The 23102-nt window shown below is 38.2% G+C and overlaps 2 protein-coding genes and 1 long non-coding RNA gene across 10 annotated transcripts; 2 read left to right on the top strand and 1 right to left on the bottom strand.

Annotated features, from left to right (window-relative positions):
* The first annotated feature begins 853 nt into the window (after nt 1-853).
* LOC6601987 (ephrin type-B receptor 1-B) lies at nt 854-9604 on the top strand. 5 transcript variants are annotated; one of them, XM_026991062.1, is made up of 15 exons: nt 854-1182; nt 1357-1708; nt 1773-1852; nt 2070-2250; nt 2307-2792; nt 3970-4851; nt 4924-5100; nt 6233-6250; nt 6506-6553; nt 6787-6915; nt 6974-7069; nt 7291-7661; nt 8797-8943; nt 9013-9342; nt 9450-9604. In XM_026991062.1, exons 2-15 carry the CDS (start codon nt 1447-1449, stop codon nt 9552-9554), a joined length of 3312 nt encoding a protein of 1103 aa, XP_026846863.1. In that variant the 5' UTR covers nt 854-1182; nt 1357-1446; the 3' UTR covers nt 9555-9604. The 5 variants fall into 5 exon arrangements, with proteins under 5 accessions (XP_026846863.1, XP_026846862.1, XP_002027064.1 ...); XM_026991061.1 differs by having other exon boundaries at nt 854-943; XM_002027028.2 differs by lacking the exon at nt 6233-6250 and having other exon boundaries at nt 854-1708.
* Nucleotides 9605-9726: 122 nt separating this feature from the next.
* On the bottom strand, nt 9727-12763 carry LOC113566254. Of its 2 annotated transcripts, none has more exons than XR_003409014.1 (3): nt 12484-12763; nt 10743-10806; nt 9727-10677 (listed from the first exon to the last, which is right to left on the bottom strand). It is a non-coding gene; the product is annotated as an uncharacterized LOC113566254 (long non-coding RNA). The 2 variants fall into 2 exon arrangements; XR_003409015.1 differs by having other exon boundaries at nt 10743-10810.
* A 761-nt stretch (nt 12764-13524) lies between these two features.
* On the top strand, nt 13525-21928 carry LOC6601989 (protein Gawky). 3 transcript variants are annotated; one of them, XM_026991038.1, is made up of 10 exons: nt 13525-13540; nt 15445-16103; nt 16623-18127; nt 18203-18580; nt 18667-18981; nt 19045-19223; nt 19826-19976; nt 20035-20231; nt 20291-20570; nt 20771-21928. In XM_026991038.1, exons 2-10 carry the CDS (start codon nt 15665-15667, stop codon nt 21509-21511), a joined length of 4185 nt encoding a protein of 1394 aa, XP_026846839.1. In that variant the 5' UTR covers nt 13525-13540; nt 15445-15664; the 3' UTR covers nt 21512-21928. The 3 variants fall into 3 exon arrangements, with proteins under 3 accessions (XP_026846839.1, XP_026846838.1, XP_002027066.2); XM_026991037.1 differs by lacking the exon at nt 13525-13540 and adding an exon at nt 14029-14068; XM_002027030.2 differs by lacking the exon at nt 13525-13540 and adding an exon at nt 14029-14068 and having other exon boundaries at nt 20044-20231.
* The last annotated feature ends 1174 nt before the right edge of the window (nt 21929-23102 follow it).

Consider the following 23102-nt stretch of genomic DNA (forward strand, 5'->3'; position numbering starts at 1 on the left):
AGATTTGAATATTAGTTTAAGATTTACTCATCGATAGTATTATAAGAAATAATCGATATATCGATACTTGTCCTCTTATCGATATGCCGACACACATTCATTCGAATACGACGATCAAGAAAGAAGAACATATAATAAAACCGTGCTATTAAAAGTTTACAGAATACTTTAATTGTGTCGATAAACGTTTCTTTTTTAATTTGTATTCAAAGTAATTTTTATTCAACAGAATGCTGCCGTAATTCGCACAACTTGGCCCCAATTTTTGCTTTATAAAAGCTGCAGTACGATTTTGTGGGGTCAGTTGGCACATTGCGTACACTCCTTAAATTCAGCCAAATTTAACCAGAAATTGTGGAAATTTTGATTATAAGACGTTTCGGCATTTTTTATGTGAATGTGCAAACATGTGCAATACTGTAGTGTGACTAAAATGTATCAACGAAAAATTACTATACATTTATGCACAAAATTAGATGATGTACCAAAATACGAACAAGAAATATGATTTTGATCAGTTCTGTCGCTAAAAATTAAGAAATATTACAATAAAATCAAAAACAAATTTTTTTACTAAATATTTTAAGCCAAAATAAGCTAAATGAACTATTAAATAAGCATTTCAAATATTTTTCAAGCTATTCGGTTTTAAAATAAGCAAAGTCAGCTTAAAATAAGCTAAAATGGCAGCACTGAGTATCATGAATAGTAGCGAAACCATCGATATTATCAACTAACACCAAATCATCGATACGCAGGCGCATGTCGAATACAGAATAAATAAATAATATTAATAAATCTAATCTATGTAATGTCTCGTCGCCGCATTAAACAAATGTTGTTACTTTACTTTCGTTGTTGAACGCCCATCGTAACTCAGAATATGGGCCAATATTTAAATTCGAACGCGGACGACTGAAAATGTGTGTGTATACGAATGCATGTATGTATATGTGTATGGTTCGTTAAACGAAATCCTGAAATGTAGCAGTAAATCGAATGTGTATAGAACTACTTAACTGAAATAAAACGACTCGAGTGTTACACTGATGTAAAGCAAATTCCCATCAAAAACACCCAAAACACATCGAAAATCAGCAATAGCGTCCTCCCAATTCTACAGCATACATACAATTAATAAGTGTGTGTGTGTGTGTGAGTGCTTGTGCATCAGAAATGCAGGTATCGGTATCAATGCAACGCGCACACAAAAGTAAACGCTAGCATATGCACATACATACATATGTATATACACATGTGTATATGCATGGGAGTATGTCCTGGAACTGGAACTCACTGACGTTCTTCAAATGAAACGCAAAGATTAAAAGTTGAAAAATTTGTCGCCCCCCATAGCCTGCCATGGAACTTGAATGACTTGTGATTATTTCTTATATGTATGTAAGAAATCGAAATAAAAACTGAGAAAAACCTCGAAGATTCAAAATGCCATCAACGTACTTTAGTGTCCATAAACGAGAACGTAAAAATGATTGCACCGGCACCCGTAACACAATATCTTCCATGAGTAAATTGGCTTCCTTACAAATTCAATTTCACAAAATTAATACATTAGTACCGTCTACGCTCGTTCCGATACCGAAACCAATGCACAATGGATCTCGACATATTGCAAGATTGTCGTTATTATGCATAAGTTGGCTTATTGCAATTCAATGCAATTTAAGATTTACATACGCAGATCAGGGTATGTATTTAGTTGAGTACCTAAGTACTGCTACAATTGGATTCAAATTAACCAATAATTTCAGTTGTTCTGTTAGACACGACCAGAGAAGCTACTCTGGAATGGACACGATATCCGTATGGTCCACAAGCCCAAACTCCCGGCGTACGTAATAAAAATAATATTTATATAACAAATACATACTCGTCTGTACTTTTTTTTTTTAATATATCCTATGCTTGTCACAGTTAAATCTAAGGCTTATGTCTGAGAGTAACTTATCAAATATTCTATAATATTTTCAGTATGGTACATACATATAACATATATTCGAGAATGCTCAAATTTTTGTATTTTTGTTCCTCTACAACACCTATAATAGTGGGTAGAAGAATCATTTACAGACTTTGTTAAAGACATTAACTGGAGGAGCTATGTTGTGTGTGATGTTGCATATCACAATGTCAACAACTGGCTGTGGTCTCCGTTTATTGATCGAGGACCAGCCAATAGGCTTTATATTGAAATACAATTCACAATACGAGACTGTTCCCTATTTCCAGGTAAAACACAAGTTTAACATATTCAATCAACATTTATATAATCATACATTTTTCAGGAAATGCTTTGTCTTGCAAAGAAACATTTAGTTTACTCTTTTACGAGTTTGATGCTGCAACTCGCGAGCCTCCGCCGTGGCAAACTGATAGCTACAGGCTTATTGCTCGTATCGCTGCTGGAGAGGGCCGATTCAATCAGAACTCCGATGTTGATATCAATACAGAAGTGAAGAGCATAGCCGTGAATAAAAAGGGCGTTTATTTTGCCTTTAGAGATCAAGGTGCGTGCATAAGCGTCCTTGCAGTGAAGGTCTATTACATTACCTGTCCGGCTGTCACTGAAAACTTTGCTCACTTCAACGAAACGCCTACGGGTAAAGAGATAACTATTATCGAAAAGCAGAATGGAACGTGTGTAGAAAACGCTGAGCCTTATGAACCACCCACATACCTTTGCAAGGGTGATGGAAAATGGACTATTCTTACAGGCGGCTGCCGTTGCAAGGTCGGGTACGAACCAAACGATGTAAATAAAACATGTACAGGTCAGTATTCATATAATTTGATACGTATATACATTTGACATAAATATAATAAATATCTATGTGCATATGTATGTATAAGCCATTCTGGCCATACTGGTACTCCCGGGCAGACATATGTAAAAGTTCTTATGTGTAGTGGACCAATGTGTGTGAGATGGCACAGGTTGGTTTGCCTCGATTCTGCAATGACTTCTGGCAAACAAATGGTTGTGTTCCACTCAGAGGAACCAGTGCTGCATGAACACTCTTTCCGAAAAAGCAGGCTTTTGGTTTGAAATGCTTTGACCCCGAATAACTTTTGTCAGATCAGAGTTAGCTCGGCTAGGAACACTCATATCGTCACCCATAACAGGTGACGAATAATAAATTTATTCATATGAGACGATATCATATATATAAATCTATGATTCGTCACTTGTTATGATGTCAAAACGTATTTTTTTGTCGGTCAAATTTTCATGAAATATTGAATTTATGCTTGTCTCACTAATTTACAGAGGTGCCTTTATCTGACGTTAGACACTATAACGCAAGACCATCTTGCAATAGTAAAAAATTTTTAGACAATAGTCGAAAATTGTAACGGTATTTTCATGTGTCAATTCCATTTTTCACCAAAGGTGAATCTTTAATTTATTAGTAATCCATGATTTTTGAATCATGTTTTGGCCGAAAAATTACAAACTTTTAAATGGAAATGGCGATTTTGACCTGGTAACCCTGAAAATAGCAAAAGCTGCGGGCTCGAAAGGCAGCCCAATCGTCGTCTACTCAATACTTAAATATGCTGACTGATTTATTTGCGGTTTACGGCAGTTCCCTCGAGTTTAGTAACTAAAAAAGAAAAAAAATATCCAAATCGGTCAAGCCGTTCAAGAGTTTTACTTAGACTAAATATCATTATCATTTCGTTGTACTCATTTTTCCCATATACATGTTTGGGGTAGTCCTTCCTGTGTCCTGTTCCTTTAAAGTTGAAAAATACCTACCATAAAAATTTCAATTTTGACTGCTAATATTTCCTAAACTAAGCAGTGGAAAAATTATTTGTTCGATTTGATTTCGAAGAGAAGTTTGTTGCATTTATGCCATTATACATTGCAAATATTAAAGTTCTGTCAAGGGATCCACATACGTTAATTTTTATAATATATATTGTGTGTTTTCCTTTTTTCAGAATGTCCCGTTGGCACATTTAAATCGCCTGAGGTTCGAAAATGTACGCCGTGCCCGCCTAACTCCAATTCATCAAAAACTGGGTCGCCCTTTTGTAAGTGCTTGCCAGGATACTATAGACATCCTCGGGATGGGCGTCACATGCCTTGCTATAGTCCGCCAGCTGCACCTACAAACCTTACTTTGCTGTTTGTGGACCAAACAAGCGCAATAATATCATGGAGTGCTCCAGCCAGGAATGAATCGCAGCTAGTCGAAGGCCAGCTTCATAGCTACCGTAGCGATATTGTCTACAAGATACGCTGCAGCATGTGCAACGCAAATGTAATGTTTAACCCGTCAACAGACACATTTAACGAAACAAAAATCACTCTTACTAATCTCGATCCTGTGACGACATATACGGTGCAGATTCACGCCACTAATGGCATATCATACCTTATTGACTCCAGTCTACATTCGAACGAAACCACAGCCAACAATGAAATTTCCTTTGCAAACGCATCTACTGCAAGCAATCCGCTTGATTTAAACGAAATAAAGACAGAGCACGCGGAAATAATTTTTACAACTGAATCTGCTCTACTTTCAACCGTGTTTAATTTAAGAATCTTAGCTATAACCAGTAAAGATGCCGATCTTGAGTGGGACAAGCCTCTGCAAAACGATGCTCCTTTGGAGTTTTATGAAGTGCGGTGGTTTCCCAAGCTTGAATTAGATTCCATTAATAAAACAGCCTTAAATACAAAGGACACAAAGGCACACATCGAAGGACTGATGGAAAGTACAGATTATGGCTTTCAAGTTCGCTGTAAAACCATCAATGGCTTCGGTTCTTATAGTAATATGATCTATGCCCAAACGCTTCAGTCCGTGAGCTCTGGTAGGTTTACAAATTCTATTCCATTATCAACGTTTATAATACTACAACTACCTCTATGCATGAAAATCACAGTTTATGACGATTCTGTCCAAATACGATTCATAGCTGGTGCAATTGTGACGGGCGTGCTTTTTCTGGTTATTTTTATTGTTGCCACCGTCTACTTTATGCGATCTAAGCATCAAGATGAACTCGATAAGAAGTCTACAAATCATTTGCCTTTACCAATGGACTACGCCAGCAATGAAGGTAATTTGCACCCCATTAACTACTACTACATTAACTATATGTAGTATATATGTACATAGAAATATACATACATATGAGCATTTCCGCGGGTCGCGAGCGTAAATTCGTGCGCTTTTGATGTAGAAAGAAGATAGACAACTAAAAATTTTCCACAGTTGTTTTTAGTCGTTTCTTTTCCATGTTTTTTTTATACTTTATTACCTCAGATTCTTCCATAAATCAGCTAACATTTCCTCAAAAAAAAAACTTTTATTTCGAATTATCTTTCTAATAAGAGAAAATAGTAAAGGGAAACATGGCTATAAAAACATCGAAAAACTAATCTTTTGCTTATTTTTATAGGATTTCAGATACAAAATAATGAAACTATATGCCAATTGGTTAAATTAGCTGAGTTTCAATTAATTTATAAAATAAAATCGAAAAAAAAGTATGTGTGTGTTTTTATTGAGAGCCACGTACTCTTATATTTAGATCAAAAGATAAATCTAAGTCAATCAATTAATTGTAAGGAGAACTTGGTATACCATTGTATAGAATTTAACTTACAGAATTTCTTGCTTGCATCCATTAAGCATATTATATTATATTCTTGATTCGGATGACAAGACGAATCCATCTAATCTTTCCATTAGCTTCAATCCAAACCAGTATCTCACTTTAAAGTTAAAAGCTATATCAACGAAATTGTACACATATTTATATTTGCACCGATCAATAGAGACCACTTGTATGACTGCCCCAGAAGCTTTTGGTAAAAAGATCCAGTTTTGGTTTGTCAAGACAATCAAGATAATTTTATATATGTATGTGTACATACATAACAAACATACAAAATACGCTATCGAAAAATTTCAAATCAGGTGAAGTTAAAGGCAGGGAAGAAAGCCGAAGATCGCATAGCCAAATGACATTTTAAAAGGAACGCAGGAGCAGTAATAGGGAATAGGGAAAAATTCATCAGCATACTGCAAATAAACTCGTTTTTGGTTATTGTTATTATAGTTTTTGAGCAAGGGAGAACATTGTTTTTTTTTTAATAGAATCATGACTATTTAAAATGAAACCTTAAACATACATATATTAATATCCGCCTCCTCTAATCCTTATTAAAACTGATCTCTCTTTAAAGGACTGGTTGTGACATATAGTAAGTGATTTGACTCATAAATTAAACTATATATTTGCAAATATATATATATTTATCCTACACGGTAAAAAAAAAAACATCTGATCTGTGTACTATACGTATGTCTTCATAATTCAATGTTTCAACTTTCATTTACCTTGCATTCGCTCACGGACACTTAACTAAAAATCGGACCAACGCTACTATAGTTTTATAATGATTTTCAGAACAAATATTTTTATTGAATATATGTAATATTTTTAAATTTATTTTTAGTTAATTCTATGGATACAACTCCAATTGTCAAGACTCTTCATTCAAACGGTATATTTTTTGCATACATACATACATATGTGTTTGGGTTGTGCTAAAACTGATTCTGATTTAATGGTTTTTGGCTTAACTCGCATGTTTTCCAGATCTTTTATACCATTAATAACTTCATCTTCAACCTGCCATATGAGTATATTGGCTTTATTAATATATTTTGAAACTATGCGCTCACTCTCTATACGCTCTCACTTGTACAACGATTTGCTTGCCATCTGTTTTTCCAGTGACAACGCCACTGTTTGGCAACAGTCGGAGCTACGTCGATCCTCATACATATGAGGATCCTAATCAGGCGATACGGGAGTTTGCACGCGAAATTGATGCCAATTACATAACTATAGAGGCAATTATTGGTCAGTTTTTTGTCAAACTTTTCCTTTGGTTTCTTTTAAATTTTTTACTCCTATGTAGGAGGTGGAGAATTCGGTGATGTATGCCGTGGTCGTTTGAAGATACCTCCCAACTTTGTGCAGGACATTGATGTGGCAATAAAGACTTTAAAACCAGGTAAGGATTGTAATATATTGTAATGCAATAAATATGGGTGTGTTCCAACAAAAGCTGTGCATTCTTTAAACTGGGACTATGGGATGCCCATTTAGTCTTTGATAAAAGTTTAAATGAATGGACCCAAAAAAGCCGGTCCCTTATGCTAGATTGATAAGACTAAACATTAAAACGATCTCTTTCCCAAAACGGATTTATGAATCTAAATTAATTTTCCATAGGATCTTCGGAAAAAGCGCGTTGTGATTTTTTGACGGAAGCTTCAATAATGGGCCAGTTTGATCATCCGAATGTAATCTACCTACAAGGAGTAGTTACTCGCTCCAATCCGGTTATGATAATAACTGAGTACATGGAAAACGGCAGCTTGGATACATTCTTGCGAGTGAATGACGGCAAATTCCAAACGCTTCAGCTTATTGTAATGCTCCGTGGGATAGCCAGTGGAATGTCCTATCTTAGTGATATGAATTATGTACACAGAGACTTGGCGGCCCGTAATGTTCTCGTTAATGCCCAATTGATTTGCAAAATTGCGGACTTTGGTTTATCACGAGAAATTGAAAATGCAAGTGATGCGTACACAACACGGGTTAGTACAGCTAGTACACCAGTACAGCTTATATACATAATTACATACATATTCCGACAGTCTTTCACTCATGTTATCTAACTTTAAACCGATCACGTGTATTCAAAAACTTAAAAGCCAGTCGGGAAACATTTTTATTGTGTAGATACATTTATTAGCTGTTAGTTAACGTCTCTTTTGCATACAAAACAACAAGAAGTTCAAACAAAACAAATGTATGTGAAAAATGCAAAAATTACTGAAGCCGATAGGGCAGCTATATTGAAATTGGGGTTAGAAAACATTAGTTTTGGCCCTATTATCCCCAAACTTGGGGATTTTATACACAATTTCGAATACGCGTTTCGGTAAAGCGACCACCGCTCTCAGGAAATAGGAGGAGGACCACCCCAAAGAATTATCAAAGTAGGATCGTATTCTTAAACATTGCAGCATCTATAATCGGTTCAAAATGGCATAAGATATTAGAAGGCAGTTTATTCAATCAGTAGGTACCGATAATAGCACTTTAAATGTTTGGAGATACGTAATGTTTATAATTGATCTAAAAGAAACGAGGTTTGTTGGGAAAGTAGGACGAATGATCGTCGCCACGTCGGAGAACGGTATATAAGTTAGTTCCTTAAACGAACGGTAATGCAAGGAGACAGCAGTATATTCTGGGGACGTTTTACCCGATACTCAAAATGAGTATTGGGGTATATTAGATTTGTGGTAAAAGTGGATTTGTGTAACTTTCCAGAAAGAATCGTTTCCGACCCCATAAAGTATATATATTCTTGATCAGCATCAATAGCCGAGTCAACGGCTAAGAGAGCTAGAGCTACGACCTAAGACCTAGTCCGAAAACACCGAGGAGGTTCGAAGAAATATTTAACAAATTCATTACATAGAATTAAACGTAATAAAAGAAAAATTTTGAATACCAAAGTGAATACTTTTGGATTTAAGGATTCGTTTAAAAGCAAGAACTTTTGGGTTCAATGTTTTAATGTGTTTCGTTAGCCTTTTATAAGGCCTTTTCACTTTATACAACAGAAAAAAATCACTTATTTTTGACTGTCCACATTTCACTGTCCGCTACTGTATATAAAAAAAAGATATTTTTCACTATTCATCGCATGAAATATTTCAGGGCGGTAAAATCCCAGTACGTTGGACTGCTCCAGAAGCAATTGCATTTAGAAAATTCACATCCGCGTCGGATGTTTGGTCTTACGGCGTAGTTTTATGGGAGGTCATGTCTTATGGTGAACGTCCATACTGGAACTGGTCAAATCAGGTAAACAAACTCCGAATATTTGTGTCCCACAATGCTGTGTACTTACAAAGTTGCTTATCGTTTACGTAGGATGTAATTAAGAGCATTGAAAAGGGCTATCGCCTACCAGCTCCAATGGACTGTCCAGAAGCACTTTATCAGTTGATGTTGGATTGCTGGCAAAAACAGCGAACACATCGTCCCACATTTGCCAGCATCGTTTCGACGCTTGACAACTTAGCGAGACAACCGCAGTCATTGCTTACAACTCGCAACTCACCGGAAACAGACGGGGCTCATATTTTGGATACACAACGCGGACAGAACATATTCATAAGCACAGACTTATGGTTGGAGAATATTAAAATGTCAAGATACTGTCAGCATTTTAAAGAGGCTAATTTAGTGAACGCTCAACAGGTGAGATTTATCTACATATCATACATATATGTAGTCTGGAAGCGCTCTAAAGATTCAAGATAATAACCGTTATCACTGTTTCTTTAACCACCCCTCCCCGCCCCCAGATCTCTAGGTTAACAGCTCAACAGCTGTCGGATATGGGGATAACTCTAGTAGGACATCAGAAGAAGATATTACACCAAGCCCGACAACTGGACACAATAATCTAATTGATTTATTTTTATTTAGTAGTGTAATCCATTAAGATGTACATATATATATTTTACAAAAGCATACATATACATACATACATACATATATACAAGAAAACGACACGTGTGAGATACAAAACAAGAAAAACCCATACGTAATTTAAGAAAAAATCGTAATTTCTCAGAACGAAAGTTGAAAACAACTCTTCGTTAAGAATATATATTATATATATAGTTAAAACGATTTTTTTACATTTTGCTTGCGTCATTTTTTACCTTATGCATGTCAAGTCCATTAACAACAGAAAAGCATCATCAACCCTAATGCTACTAGTATACCCTTACTAGTTGGCTGCTATTTTTTCAAAGAATGCGTTGTGTTTTAAACAGCAAGACTTAAGAAACTGATGAAATTTGTATAAGTTAACGAATCGAATAATAGTAAGTCAAGTGCAGAATTTACATACCTTGAATGCCGCTGCACAGCGGTCAATATATGTTCGTAGCTGTGGCAATTCTAATTTTAATTACTTCAATCTGTTTATGCATTTCTTATGTGCATTTTGGCATTGTCTCTTGAAGGTGTCGCTTACCTGTTAGTACTTCCGGCATATACATCTTTAGTTATGTATATAACAATCAATTCCCGAATGCTAGACGATGTTAAGAACTATTAATGAGGCTGAATTAAATTCATTTCAACACATACCATACAGAAGCACAACACATCTAAATGATGTATACATTTTTATAACAGAAAGCTATTGATTTTGTATGGTTATTCGGTATTGATATTTGGCTTTCTATACATACATACTTACATAAACACCTACCTTTATTAGAGTAGAAAACAAATTACGTTAATTACATATTGTAGATTTATTAAAACTGTATACTTTTCGCAGTTCATGTATTTTATTTGTAGCCTGATTCAATTAAAAGAACATGTTCGAAAGACAATTAAATTAATCATAATAAAGAAACACCTCCAACGCCAGTATGGCTTTTGTAAACTCTGTAAGATTTGTGTGTGTCATTAAAGGGTTGGTAATATGGAAGTGTGGTCTGGTTTCAGATACGGTGAAGTATCTATTGGAGGAGGTGGCGACCGCTGAACAGATGGGAACACGCAACTCCATTTCTATTTTTATAAATTTGTTGTAAATTTACAAACTTGGAAGAAGATGGGGTGACTGGGATACATACCTTAGTCAAATATATTGTTTGATATGTCTTCATAAACAGTGGGGTCATCTGGATAGGTGTCGATCTAGCTTATTTGAAAGCGGATATGTGAAAGCTCTTATAGCCTTATATCAAAGACTACAATACCAAGATGTTGCATGAGGAACAAATTCTTTTTCAATTTTCGTTTGACGCTTCATGGTACGGGCGCGCGGCGCTATTACTTCAATTCTCTTTTACGCTACCTTCGCCTCCGAAATGCTACTCGGCTTCGTCAAGAGAGACAGAAATTAAGTCTGAGCGTGACGTCGGGCGCTGTGTAGCCACTGCAAATTGATTTGTTCCTTTTGGCTATAAAAATGATCTGATCTGATCCAGATTCACCAATCTGATAGATATGGTCATTATCTATGATTCTGCGTTTTTAGTTTTCTCAAATCTGCAATATTGTGGATGCAACAGATTTTCGTCCTTTGTGGGGGCGGAAGGGGGTGGGGCGAAATTTTGAGATAAACGTTTTATGGTGAGATCTAACAGGAGTGCGGATACTAAATTTGGTTACTCTAGCTTTAATAGTCTCTGAGATTTGTGAATATCCCCAGATTTGCATCCTTTGCGGGGGCGGAAGGGGGTGTGGCGAAATTTTGAAACAAACTCGACTCGGTCCGATATATTAGGAGTGTGGATACCAAATTTGGTTACACTAGCTTTTATAGTCTCTGAGATCTAGGCGCTAATGTTTTACTCTAAGCAAAGCCGCCTATGCTACGTGTGTGTTAGAGAGAGACAGGGCGAGAAAAAATGAAATTGTTTTCTTGATGCTGGCTATAATAATAATACGATCCAATTCCGCAGTCTAAAAGATATGGTCATTCTCTACGATTCTGCGTTTTTGGTTTTCTCGTATCTTTAAAATTGTGGAGGCCACAGACTTTCGCTCTTTGAGGGGGCGGAAGTGGGCGGGGCAAAGTTTTGAAATATTTTTGTAGCAGTGACATATCACAGAAGTCTGGATCCAAAACATCGTTGCTCTAGCTCTTATAGTCTTTGAGCATTAGGCGCTGAAGGGGACGGACAGACGGACAGACAGACATGGCTCAATCGACTCGGCTATTGATGCTGATCAAGAATATATATACTTTATGGGGTCGGAAACGATTCCTTCTGGACGTTACACACATCCACTTTTACCACAAATCTAATATACCCCAATACTCATTTTGAGTATCGGGTATAAATATGAATCGTCTGCGTGCCGAAACCGTAGGTCAGCGTGGTCGCTGTTGTCTTTGGCGCGGCACAGTGGGGACTCAGCCGAAATAGTAAAAAAATTGTATTAGTTCTTTAGATAAATTCTAATAGAGAATTTTCCAATCGAATTTTCCCACTGTGCCGCTCCAAAGACATCGGCGATCCGCGACCACCGCTTCGACGGTGCTGAGGCTCGAGATTCCAGAATTGCCGAACAGACGAAACCGATGGGCAGCGGGGTCGCGGTAGAGACGAAGTACAGGCGAAAAGGGAATTGAAACCCCGCGCGCTCCCTCGTGCCTTTTGGGTTCTAATGTTAGGACCCGCCATATTACAGCTTTTTGGTCGCTCATGCAACATCTTGGTATTGTATAGTCTTTGCTTATATCTAGCAATTTTCTTAATTTCACTAACAAATTCACTTAGTCCTTTGTCAAAGTACAGATGACACTATAAGCTTTGTTCAGAAGTACATACTGACTTATGTATAAAGATGCAGGCAAAAACGAACCTTTTGAAGAAATAGCTTCATTTGAAATTGGAATTTTAAATTTCGCGCCGTCCTGTCCAACTACCAATTACCGGGATATATTTAAATTTAATACGTTCCAGCGATAAATATACCGATTCGAGTTAAAGCGAAATAGATGAAATAAAGACACAACTAGAAATCTATATATCTGTGTGCTGTTTTATTTGTAGCCTATTTTTTACAATTTGTAGCTTGTTCTAGCTTTCATTTTTGTGAAATCTAGCATTTTTGTACGCTCAAAATCTGGCAGCACTGCTTCTTTGTGCTGCTTTGCTCGACACGTCGCGCGTCGACGCGACAGACACTGATGACGTGTCAGGTAAATCAAACGTGAAGGTGTGACCGTCCGTGGTGCTCCATTTTTCCCGTGCTGAATTTCAAATTTACAACAACGCGGGCGACGGCCAAGAAGACGGCCATTACAGAATTTTCGCTACGTTGGCAAAATCGATTTGATAGTATCAAAAGATTATTTTTATAAAATTTATTTATTACAAATGAATAGCTATAGTAGTATTACAACTCTTAATTAATTAATTAATAATAGTATACGTTACGTTACGTAGATGTATCGTCTGTTTTTCGAACAGTGATATTGTCGTGTCATGACTAGGGCTGCAAAACGATATTTCAAAACAAACAGTGAAAAAGCTCGCAAAATAAAATCAAATCAATAAATTTATTTTTATAAATAATTTAATATAATTCGAATTTTATGTACTATAGATGCCTGGATGTACCTGGCTTAAAGCTAAGTTATATTCCATATTTCTCCGATTACTTGCAGCCCTAGCAAGAGCGAGCGAGAGCATTCGCCAATCGCAGTGACTTCTGATTTCAAACGCGTGTGTTAAAACGAATTAGCACTACACTTAACGTTTTTGTGTTAGTATTCGTCCAAAATCACGACGGCGACGCACAGTGTCATCAATACCAACTAATTTTGCAAATTTTTGGCTTCTGCCGCATTAACAATCTTTGAATTGTGTTTAAAAAAATAGTTTGCGGTTGAAAAGAATATGCATTTATACTAAAAGTATGTATTTCTTTACAAACAGTGGGGCTAATAGACGCCAGCATACATACATATTAACGCGCAGACATAACCTAAATATGCATAACCCAAATGGTCATGAAAGAATATCTAGTAAATTTTTTGAGACTTGTGAATGTGTGTGTGTTTGTCTCGTTGCAGAATGTGTGTTGTTGTTGCTGTGCTCATGCATTGGAAAGTGATAGTGTGTAGTATGTATGTTTCACCTATAGGGTTGCCACACTTTAAATATTTTACATAATGACGTACAAGTGTACTAATTTCCTTGCGGATAAGTTTACTCCAAATCTCTTAGCAGCCACCTGCCCATAAATACTGTAATGGCAAAGTATACATAATACTTGGGAACGTACTACAGTGGAACTACATTATGTGCACCACTTGAAAATTTCAAAGGCTTGGCTTTCTGACCAGGTGGCAACATTGAAAGCAGTTTTTTCACTCTCTTGTTTCTTTTTCCGTCCGCGTTGAACGTGCCCTGCAAATTCGCATTCAGTTCACATCGAAATTGTAATTATATTTTTACTAGAACTTTTTTCCAATTGAAAGTATGTATACGCAACGTATACATATATGTATCTACGAAAGTTATTCAACTATTATTTGTGAAATGTGAACAGAAAATTTCAAACGCTTGAATATGTAAATATGTATGTTTCACTACATACAAACACACTTTCTGAAATCGTCAGTGGCTTGGCATGATACATGCATAAATACACACACACACATGTGTACATATGTAGAGAAAATCAACTTTTCGTGCGTATGCGAAAAGAAATTATTGCAAAATTATTTATGTGCATGCATATGGCCGACATATGTATAGAAATATGTGATTTTGTGAAAATACAACTGCACAAAGGGCAAAAATAAAAGTCGAGATTTTAATGTGTAATGTTCGTTCTTGGATCTCCATTTTGTACAATATTCCAGTTTTCGTTGGTATTTTTCATACACACCAAACACGCGAATATACATGCATGCACTCTCAGATATATATATATATATATATACATATATATATATCTATGTATGTTCTATGTGTATTTGGGTAAGTGGTGTGTGTATATGGATACACAGTTTATAGAAAATTATTTTCTCAGTGACTATTATAACTGTTAAAATATATGCATTTACACATATATGTACATTATATTTATGTATTCTATATTATATACATGCATACGTGTGTGTCTTTACACAACTGCATACAATATACAATATATTGTTGTTTGTTTGCATTTGCATAAAAAAGAGCAATATACATATGTGTGGTGTGCCGCGAGTGCAAAAGAAGGAAAGGTACAGAGTTAAAATAGGGTGATTGCGTCAATGACGACTGCTCGATTCGACCAGAGTTGTCAATGTATGTTCCACATTTAGTTGTGTATGTCAAACATGCTTAAGTATGCGTTGTGTGGTTCACGTACCGACCTTATTTAATACATTTATTTTAGTTTTCAACACGATGTCCTGTCCTCTCCTTCTGTTCCTTAGCACCAAACCTCAAGAAATAAACAAAACCAATGGGATAATTAGTTCTCTTAATCAGAAATGTATCTAAAATATACGGCTGGTACATATGAGTTATACATATGTATGTATATGTTGGAATAAATTCAGCAATTCTTCGTTTCAAACATTAAATATACACAAACCAAAAAAAAATGCATATAAAGATTTCAAGTGTTAGAAGATTCATATATGTACATATATTTGTTGAAAGTTATGAGAAGTGAAAAGTGAGAAAATTTATATAGAAACATTTGTTCTAGGCAAGCCCAATTGAATGCCGATATATGTACATGCTACTATATGAAGTGTTTATTAACATAATTATTTAATTATTTTAACTTTTGGTTTTACTTTGTATTTTCTCCTAGTACACAGTGGTGGAAAGGCAACGAAACCAAACGGAAAAAATTTAATTACACCTTAATAAAATATAACAAAGAGAACTCTAACTCCACTCCATAAAATACATACGAATTATAAACGATAGCGATTATTGCTTTTGATAATGACGTTGACGATCAAGTTGATGCTGCAATAGTTGGGAATGCAACATTTGGAGCTGAAGATCAGTTGGATCACTTGAACACAATGCGCGAAGCGCTCTTTTCTCAGGATGGCTGGGGTTGTCAGCATGTCAACCAGGATACAAACTGGGAGGTACCAAGTTCTCCGGAGCCAACCAACAAGGATGCATCTGGACCGCCTATGTGGAAGCCGAGCGTCAACAATGGCACAGATCTTTGGGAGTCGAACTTAAGAAACGGTGGCCAGCCGCCAGCTCAACAAATTCCGAAGCCCTCTTGGGGTCACACGCCATCCTCCAACCTAGGCGGTACGTGGGGAGAAGACGATGACGGGGCGGATAGTAGTAGTGTCTGGACTGGAGGCTCCGTTAACAACACTGGATCTGGTGCAGCCGTTGGTGTAAATCCAAGTGGAGTCAACGTAGGCCCCGCTGTTGTTCCCTCTGCTGGCCCTCAGTGGGGTCAGGGTGTTGTTGGAGTTGGCGTTGGACTAGGATCAACTGGTAATAATAGTGGTTCTGGCACTAGTGGAACATTGCCTGTGGTAACACCAGGATGTAAGCTGAAAATTACAAAAGTCGCACTGTGCAACTAAATTCAAACATCCGAAAAGTGTCTAAGGAAATTGTTTTCAAAAGAGAGCCTTTTCATTGCCCTATTCAAAAAGCAGGCAGGCAGTAACTATTTTTTCCTGCTAAATATGTCTTATAACAGCTGTTTTTCAGCTTAAATCATTTGATAGTCCTAAAAGTTTGACTAATTTCCACGACATCATCGAAATTTGAGAAGGTTATTCCCTAATTCGATGCAATTTCGTCGACGTCTTGGCCATTTTTAGAATAGACTCCGGTGGATATTTGAATGCTTGTCAAGCAAAAACTTTGAAAACCAATATATGTACATATGTATGTATATAGAGTTGGGTTCGTGTTGCACAGTGTTTTAAAAGTAGATGTATCTTAAAGAGTAATTGTTATAATGTTTTTATCGGTTCTCTCCTTGTGGGGTTGTTTTCCTTGTAGGTGGAAGCGGCTCAAGCAATATAACTGGAACAAGTGGAATTGGAGCTGGAGGTGGAAATAATGCCGGCAATACTGGCAACGGGTGGGGAGATCCTCGCGAAATACGGCCACTGGCCGGAGGCGGCGGAGGACCTATGGATATTCGAAATGTCGATCATCGCGACGCATTACGCGGTGGTGGCAGTGCTGGAGCTCCATCCGGGGATCCTCGTGACATTCGCATGATTGATCCGCGCGATCCTATTCGCGGGGATCCCCGTGGAATATCTGGCAGACTCAATGGCACTTCAGAGATGTGGGGCCATCATCCACAGATGTCCCACAACCAACTACAGAACATGAACAAAATGGTTGGACAAGTTTCCGGCTCAAATGTTGGAGCATCATCCGGTCCCGGAATTGGTCCCGGTGGTCCGGGTCCTGGTGGCGTTTCCGGTCCCGTATCAACAAATATTGCAACCCAGTGGGGACCGACACAAACGGTGGGAGTGGGCGGGGGCGGTACGAAGGACAAGATAAGTGGTTGGGAGGAACCATCGCCACCTCCACAGCGCCGCAATATTCCAAATTACGATGACGGGACGTCTCTGTGGGGCCAACAAACACGTGTTCCTGGCGGCGGGGGCGGCGGCGGTCACTGGAAAGACATGACCGACTCTATTAGCCGTAATCACTTGATTCGAGGACAAAATCAATCTGTTGGTATCGGTATTGCAGGCGTTGGCGTTGGCAACACAAATGTTCCAGTTGGCGGCAATCCCAACAATCCCATGACCAGTGTAGTGGGACCTCAGACGCGTCTCTCATCCGTGAGTGGCGTGCAGCACAAGCCAGATGGAAGTACAATGTGGGTGCATTCGAACAACGTCAGCGGCAGAAACACAGTTCCGGGCGTGACAGCATGGGGAGATGACAGTCATAACGTTGGTGGTCCCGGTGGCGGGTCTGTATCTGGCAGTAACTGGGTTGATGACAAATCCAGCGCAGGACTCGCACAAAACTCATGGAGCGACACCTCGTCCGTCGGTGTTGGCTGGGGTAACAAGCAGAGTAAATTGCCATCAGCAAGTGGCTCATCAGGTTGGAGCACGTCGTCAAGTGTTGGCGTTGGTGTAGTGGACGGTGACCTCGGATCCGATTGGAACGCACACGGTGGCATTGTGGGCAAATCACAGCAGCAACAACAGCAAAAGCTGGCTGGCCTCAATGTGGGAATGGTTAATGTGCTCAACACGGAAATGATAAAGCAAAGCAAGCAGTATCGTATTCTGGTCGAAAATGGATTTAAGAAAGAGGACGTGGAACGGGCTCTAGTAAGTGCCAATATGAACATCGAGGAAGCGGCTGACATGCTCCGGGCCAATTCGTCTTTGGCCATGGATGGCTGGCGTCGGCACGAGGAGAGTCTCGGCTCCTACTCCGATCACTCTAGCTCAACGAGCAGCGGTGGCTTTGCTGGTCGCTACCCAGTGGGCGCTGCGCAACCTTCGATGTCATTCCCTCCTGTAAGTAATCAGGCGGTCGATGCCCTTCTAGATGGGCTCAATTATATTTTTTACATTCCTTTTTGTTTCCGACAGAATAATCTTATGAATAGCATGGCCGGTGCTCCAGTGACAGGAAGTGGAAACAACAATCCCAACATGGCCGCCATGCAAGTGCAAAAGTATTTGAGTCAGGGCCCGCACGGCGTCACCGTTGGCCCTCAGGCCGTGGGCAATCCATCCGCGGTGTCGGTGGGATTCGGACAGAGTTCATCAAACGCAGCAGTGGCTGCAGCAGCCAGTGTCAATATTGCAGCTAACACAAATAATCAACCGTCTGGTCAGCAAATACGCATGCTGGGCCAGCAGATTCAATTGGCCATCCACAGTGGTTTCATATCCAGTCAAATATTGACTCAACCGCTCACACAAACTACCTTAAACCTGTTGAATCAACTCCTTAGCAATATAAAGGTAATTTTTTGGATGAGTTTTATTTGGGAAATTGCTTTCAATCGCTTTTTTACCTAACCATCTGACATTTTATTTACCTTTTGCAGCATCTCCAAGCAGCCCAGCAATCTCTGGCTAGAGGCGGCAATGCGAATCCAATGGCAGTGAATGTTGCCATCGCTAAATACAAGCAACAAATTCAGAATCTACAAAACCAAATAAATGCACAACAAGCCGTTTATATAAAGCAGCAAAATCTACAACCGAATTCGCAGCAGCAACAGCAGCAGCAACAACAACAACAACAACCACAACAGCAACATCCAACAGCACACCTGAACAACTCTGGCAATGACTATATGAGAAGTCACGATGCAATAAATAACCTGCAAGGCAACTTTTCTGAGCTCAATCTTAATAAGGTAAGGGGTTGACCATGATTATATAATTAAGATGGTAAATATAACGTATTGATTAAATTACAGCCAAGTGGATACCAAGGCGCATCCAATCAGCAGTCCCGCTTAAATCAGTGGAAACTTCCAGTATTAGAAAAGGATATAAATGCTGATAGCACAGACTTTTCGCGGGCTCCAGGTGCGACTAAGCAAAATTTATCGAGCAATTCAAACAATATGGGCTCTTTGGGCCTGCAAAATGATGGGTAAGTAAATAAACATTGGAGAAAAGTGAACTTTTTATCATAAGTACCGGAAAGGATGTAGCATGAGTGACCAAAAAGCTGTTCTATGGCGGCGTTTTTCGTGACGCCCTAGACAAGGGGGTGCGCGGAGTTACAATTGTTTTTTTTTTTTTACCTATGCGTCTGTCCACGGCCCACTGACTTCTCGGCTTCGTATCTTTGTCAGTGCCGTGGGCATCTGAGTCCGTCCCAAAATCATAAAACAAATTCGCATCAGCGTCGATTTTATCAGGTAATTAAATAGTCTAGGGGTATAATAAATTCATTTAGATGTATGTAACAGCCAGAAGGAACCCCATTAAATATATATATGTAAATGTTTGATCAGCATCGGAAGACGAGTCGAGATTGAATATATCATGCTCTAATAGCTAGAGAAACCTAAAATTTGAGTGCGGAATCCTGTGATATCGCACTGAAAAAGTGCATACAGGGGGCTCGCCACATAGTAAATCATAAGATTACATATCCATACATATATGTATTGACTGTCACTTTGCGACTCGGTTTTATTTTAATTATATGGTAAAATAGTGAAATAAAACTTATTTTTCCTATCCTAGTACATGGTCAACTGGGCGTAATATTGGTGATGGTTGGCCGGACCCCTCATCTGATAACGAGAATAAAGACTGGTCAGTTGCGCAGCCAAGTACAGCAGCACCTGCTTACACCGACCTGGTGCAAGAGTTCGAGCCAGGCAAGCCGTGGAAGGTAAAACTGTACAACTATGCAAAGTCGAAACATATCCAAGCAGAAGTTTATTTTTAAGGGTTCTCAGATCAAAAGCATAGAAGACGATCCCAGCATAACTCCCGGCAGCGTTGCTAGATCTCCATTGTCCATTAATCCGACGCCAAAAGATGCTGATATATTTGCCAATACTGGCAAAAACTCGCCGACTGATCTGCCGCCTTTAAGTTTGTCATCGTCAACGTGGAGTTTTAATCCTAATCAAAATTTTCCAAGGTAAATCCCAAAAATGATTATTGCGATTTATGCACAAATATTTCATATACATTGAAAAGTTGGTCGGACAACAGTCAGCAGTGCGCTTCCACCTCTGAGCTGTGGACAAGCCCCCTAAATAAAGCATCGTCTCGAGGACCACCACCTGGATTGACTACTAATGCCAATAAGTCTGGCAACGGAGTAAGTGGCGTCACTTCAACATCATCAACGATCGCCGGCAGTGCCAATGGCTGGTTGCAGACGCGAAGTGGTGTCCCAACTACAAATACAACTTGGACTGGAGGCAATACTTCATGGAGTTCTAGTTGGTTGCTTCTGAAAAATCTTACAGCTCAGGTATGTTCTAAAAAAGTTGTACAAAGATTCTTTATAAATTAAATATATATTATATTAACGAAAACACTACCTCGGAGCGTAAATACATATTTAGTATGTAACTAGACGTTGCCTAATATTAGTAAAAGCTGGGATAGTCCTTTATTTTGTGTTCGTTTTAATGCTCAAAGTTTTTAAATATTGTTTTTCTTTCTTCCCAGATTGACGGTCCTACCTTACGTACCCTGTGCATGCAGCATGGCCCCCTTGTCAGCTTTCACCTATACTTAAACCAAGGAATTGCCTTATGTAAATATACAACGCGGGAAGAGGCGAGCAAGGCGCAAATGGCTTTGAATAACTGTGTTCTCGGCAACACAACAATTTTTGCTGAAACTCCGAGTGAGAATGAGGTACAGAATATCTTACAACATTTGCCGCAAGTCCCATCCTCAACCAACTCTGCTATTGGAAGTAGCGTCGGCAGTAGCGTTGGTACAGCACCTGCTACTAGCAGTTCGGTGTCCAGCCTATCTGGAAACAGTAGCAACGGAAATGGCAACGGAAACGGTGGCGGCGGCGGCAGCGGCAATAGCAGCATCAGTGGCAGCAATCCAAGCACAAGTGTGGCAAATTCGAATCTACTTAGTACAAGCGGTGGGGCGGTCCCCAATTCCGGTGGTGCTGGCAGCTCTGCAACGGCTCCAGTCGGCAGCAGTACGGTGAACAGCAATTCCGTGAATGGTTCTGCAGGTTCCGGAAATAGTGCTGGCTCTAAGAGTACCGCAAATAATATAACAATTAGTGGTGGCCAGTCCGGCGCATCTGGTTTAACCAATAGCAACAGCTCCACGTGGCGTCAGACTACTCAAAACCAGCCATTGTCCGGGCAAAGGCCAACAGGCAGAGAAGCTGACTATGATTATATATCTCAATTTGTTTGTTCCATTGTTGATGATTAAAAATCGATGACTATCGGTCATTAACCATCGACTATCGCATTCTGTGACTCAAGACACACACCCAAAAGCTTCAAATGATTCGATACTAAGTATGTATGGAAAGCAAGACCATGTTGTGAAGTATATAAAAAATGGATCGACTGATAGACGAATGGACTTAGATTTTTGTATGCCCGTAGATTTATTTTTCTTCATCGTTCATAGAGTTAAACTTGTATATTTAAGTTACAATTTAATTAAGGAAAAACCCGAAAAAAACATGCTGTCAAAAAAAAAAAATGAAATACTTGAATCGTTTGAGTAACAAACATGAGCATACCTTCCTATTTGAGTGCAAGTATTCAGAATCTTAAGCGCCAATTGCTTATAGTGGGAAATGAATTGGGGAATTCTAAACCATATTTATACATTAAAATTCGTTTTATTCGTTTATATATATATATATATATATATATATACATACAGACGAATTTTCTTAAGTCTACTTTAGATTTGAGATATATATATATATATACATATATATATATATATTGTGTACATATGTTTTAAGTCTATGTCCCCTTGTGCTTGTCTAAATCGATTATCCAATCATGAGTTTTTTGTATTTCAAAAAAGAAAAGAAAAAAATACCTGTGTTATATACATTATAGGAAGTTATAATCTTATTACGGTTTTGCTTTCATTAAAGCATTCCCACCGAAATAATTCGGTTATACATTATTAGATCACAATAAAAATATCAATGAAGTTATTTAGAAAACTGCCTTTGAATATTGACCCATACACAATTCGTGGCTATGAATTCTCCTCTCAATATTCTAATGTAACAAAAATTTTAATATTTTTGTTAGTATTAAGTGGATCGGTATTGGAGCTTCACTTATTGGATGTGGATAACCACTTAGGCTTTCATTCGGACACATTTCAATAGCAGCATTTGTTGGAGTACATACATACTTATATTGTGTACTCAATATACAAATTGGGCAAACATTTTTGGTGATAAAATTCCAAAAGAATCAGATGTCTAGTGTTCGATAATTTTATCATTGTATCTATTTAGAAGAATTTGAGTTGTATTTTAAAATATAGCGTTGAGGTATTAATGAAGTCAGTTAATGTAAAAATGTGTACACAAATATTAAACTGTAATTATCGCATTCAATAGAACGAAATCCTCTTTCTACCTTCATAGACTTTTTATTGATGACTAAATATTTTTTTTTAATTTGTTAAAAGCAGAAAGAAAATATGTCACTGGGCAGTGACTCTCTGTTTTCCAAGGATAGATTGGGGAACATGTTCGTAAAAATAAGTAACAATTTCAGCATCCATATCTACGATGTCTATGTCCGTCAGTAATGAATCTGAATCTGTCTTGAATCCCTTCTACCTGATTCCCCGTATTTCAACACGTTATGTGCTTTTGAGACAAATATCCGGAGCAAAGCAGAGCAAACGTCTCAATTGTGTTAAATTACAACTTGCGGTACCAAAGAACAGAGTTCAGTGTGTTGTAGAGGTAACTATGTATGTGTAAATATATGTATGTCTATGTGCTGGTAGGTTGGTAGTGGTATATCATATATCA

Source organism: Drosophila persimilis, unplaced genomic scaffold, assembly GCF_003286085.1.
Source record: "Drosophila persimilis strain 14011-0111.01,24,50 unplaced genomic scaffold, DperRS2 tig00000652-arrow-arrow-pilon, whole genome shotgun sequence".
NCBI classification, from domain to species: Eukaryota; Metazoa; Arthropoda; class Insecta; order Diptera; family Drosophilidae; genus Drosophila; species Drosophila persimilis.

What these genes read in the sequence shown, in the direction of transcription:
- LOC6601987 (XM_026991062.1), top strand. Translation starts at nt 1,447, where the DNA reads ATGCCATCAACGTACTTTAGTGTCCATAAACGAGAACGTAAAAATGAT. An exon ending in TGTAAATAAAACATGTACAG is followed by an intron (nt 2,793 to 3,969) that starts GTCAGTATTCAT and finishes TCCTTTTTTCAG; the next exon opens with AATGTCCCGTTGGCACATTT. An exon ending in ATTTAGTGAACGCTCAACAG is followed by an intron (nt 9,343 to 9,449) that starts GTGAGATTTATC and finishes CCCCGCCCCCAG; the next exon opens with ATCTCTAGGTTAACAGCTCA.
- LOC6601989 (XM_026991038.1), top strand. Translation starts at nt 15,665, where the DNA reads ATGCGCGAAGCGCTCTTTTCTCAGGATGGCTGGGGTTGTCAGCATGTC. An exon ending in CGTTGGACTAGGATCAACTG is followed by an intron (nt 16,104 to 16,622) that starts GTAATAATAGTG and finishes TTTTCCTTGTAG; the next exon opens with GTGGAAGCGGCTCAAGCAAT. An exon ending in TTGGGCCTGCAAAATGATGG is followed by an intron (nt 19,224 to 19,825) that starts GTAAGTAAATAA and finishes TTCCTATCCTAG; the next exon opens with TACATGGTCAACTGGGCGTA.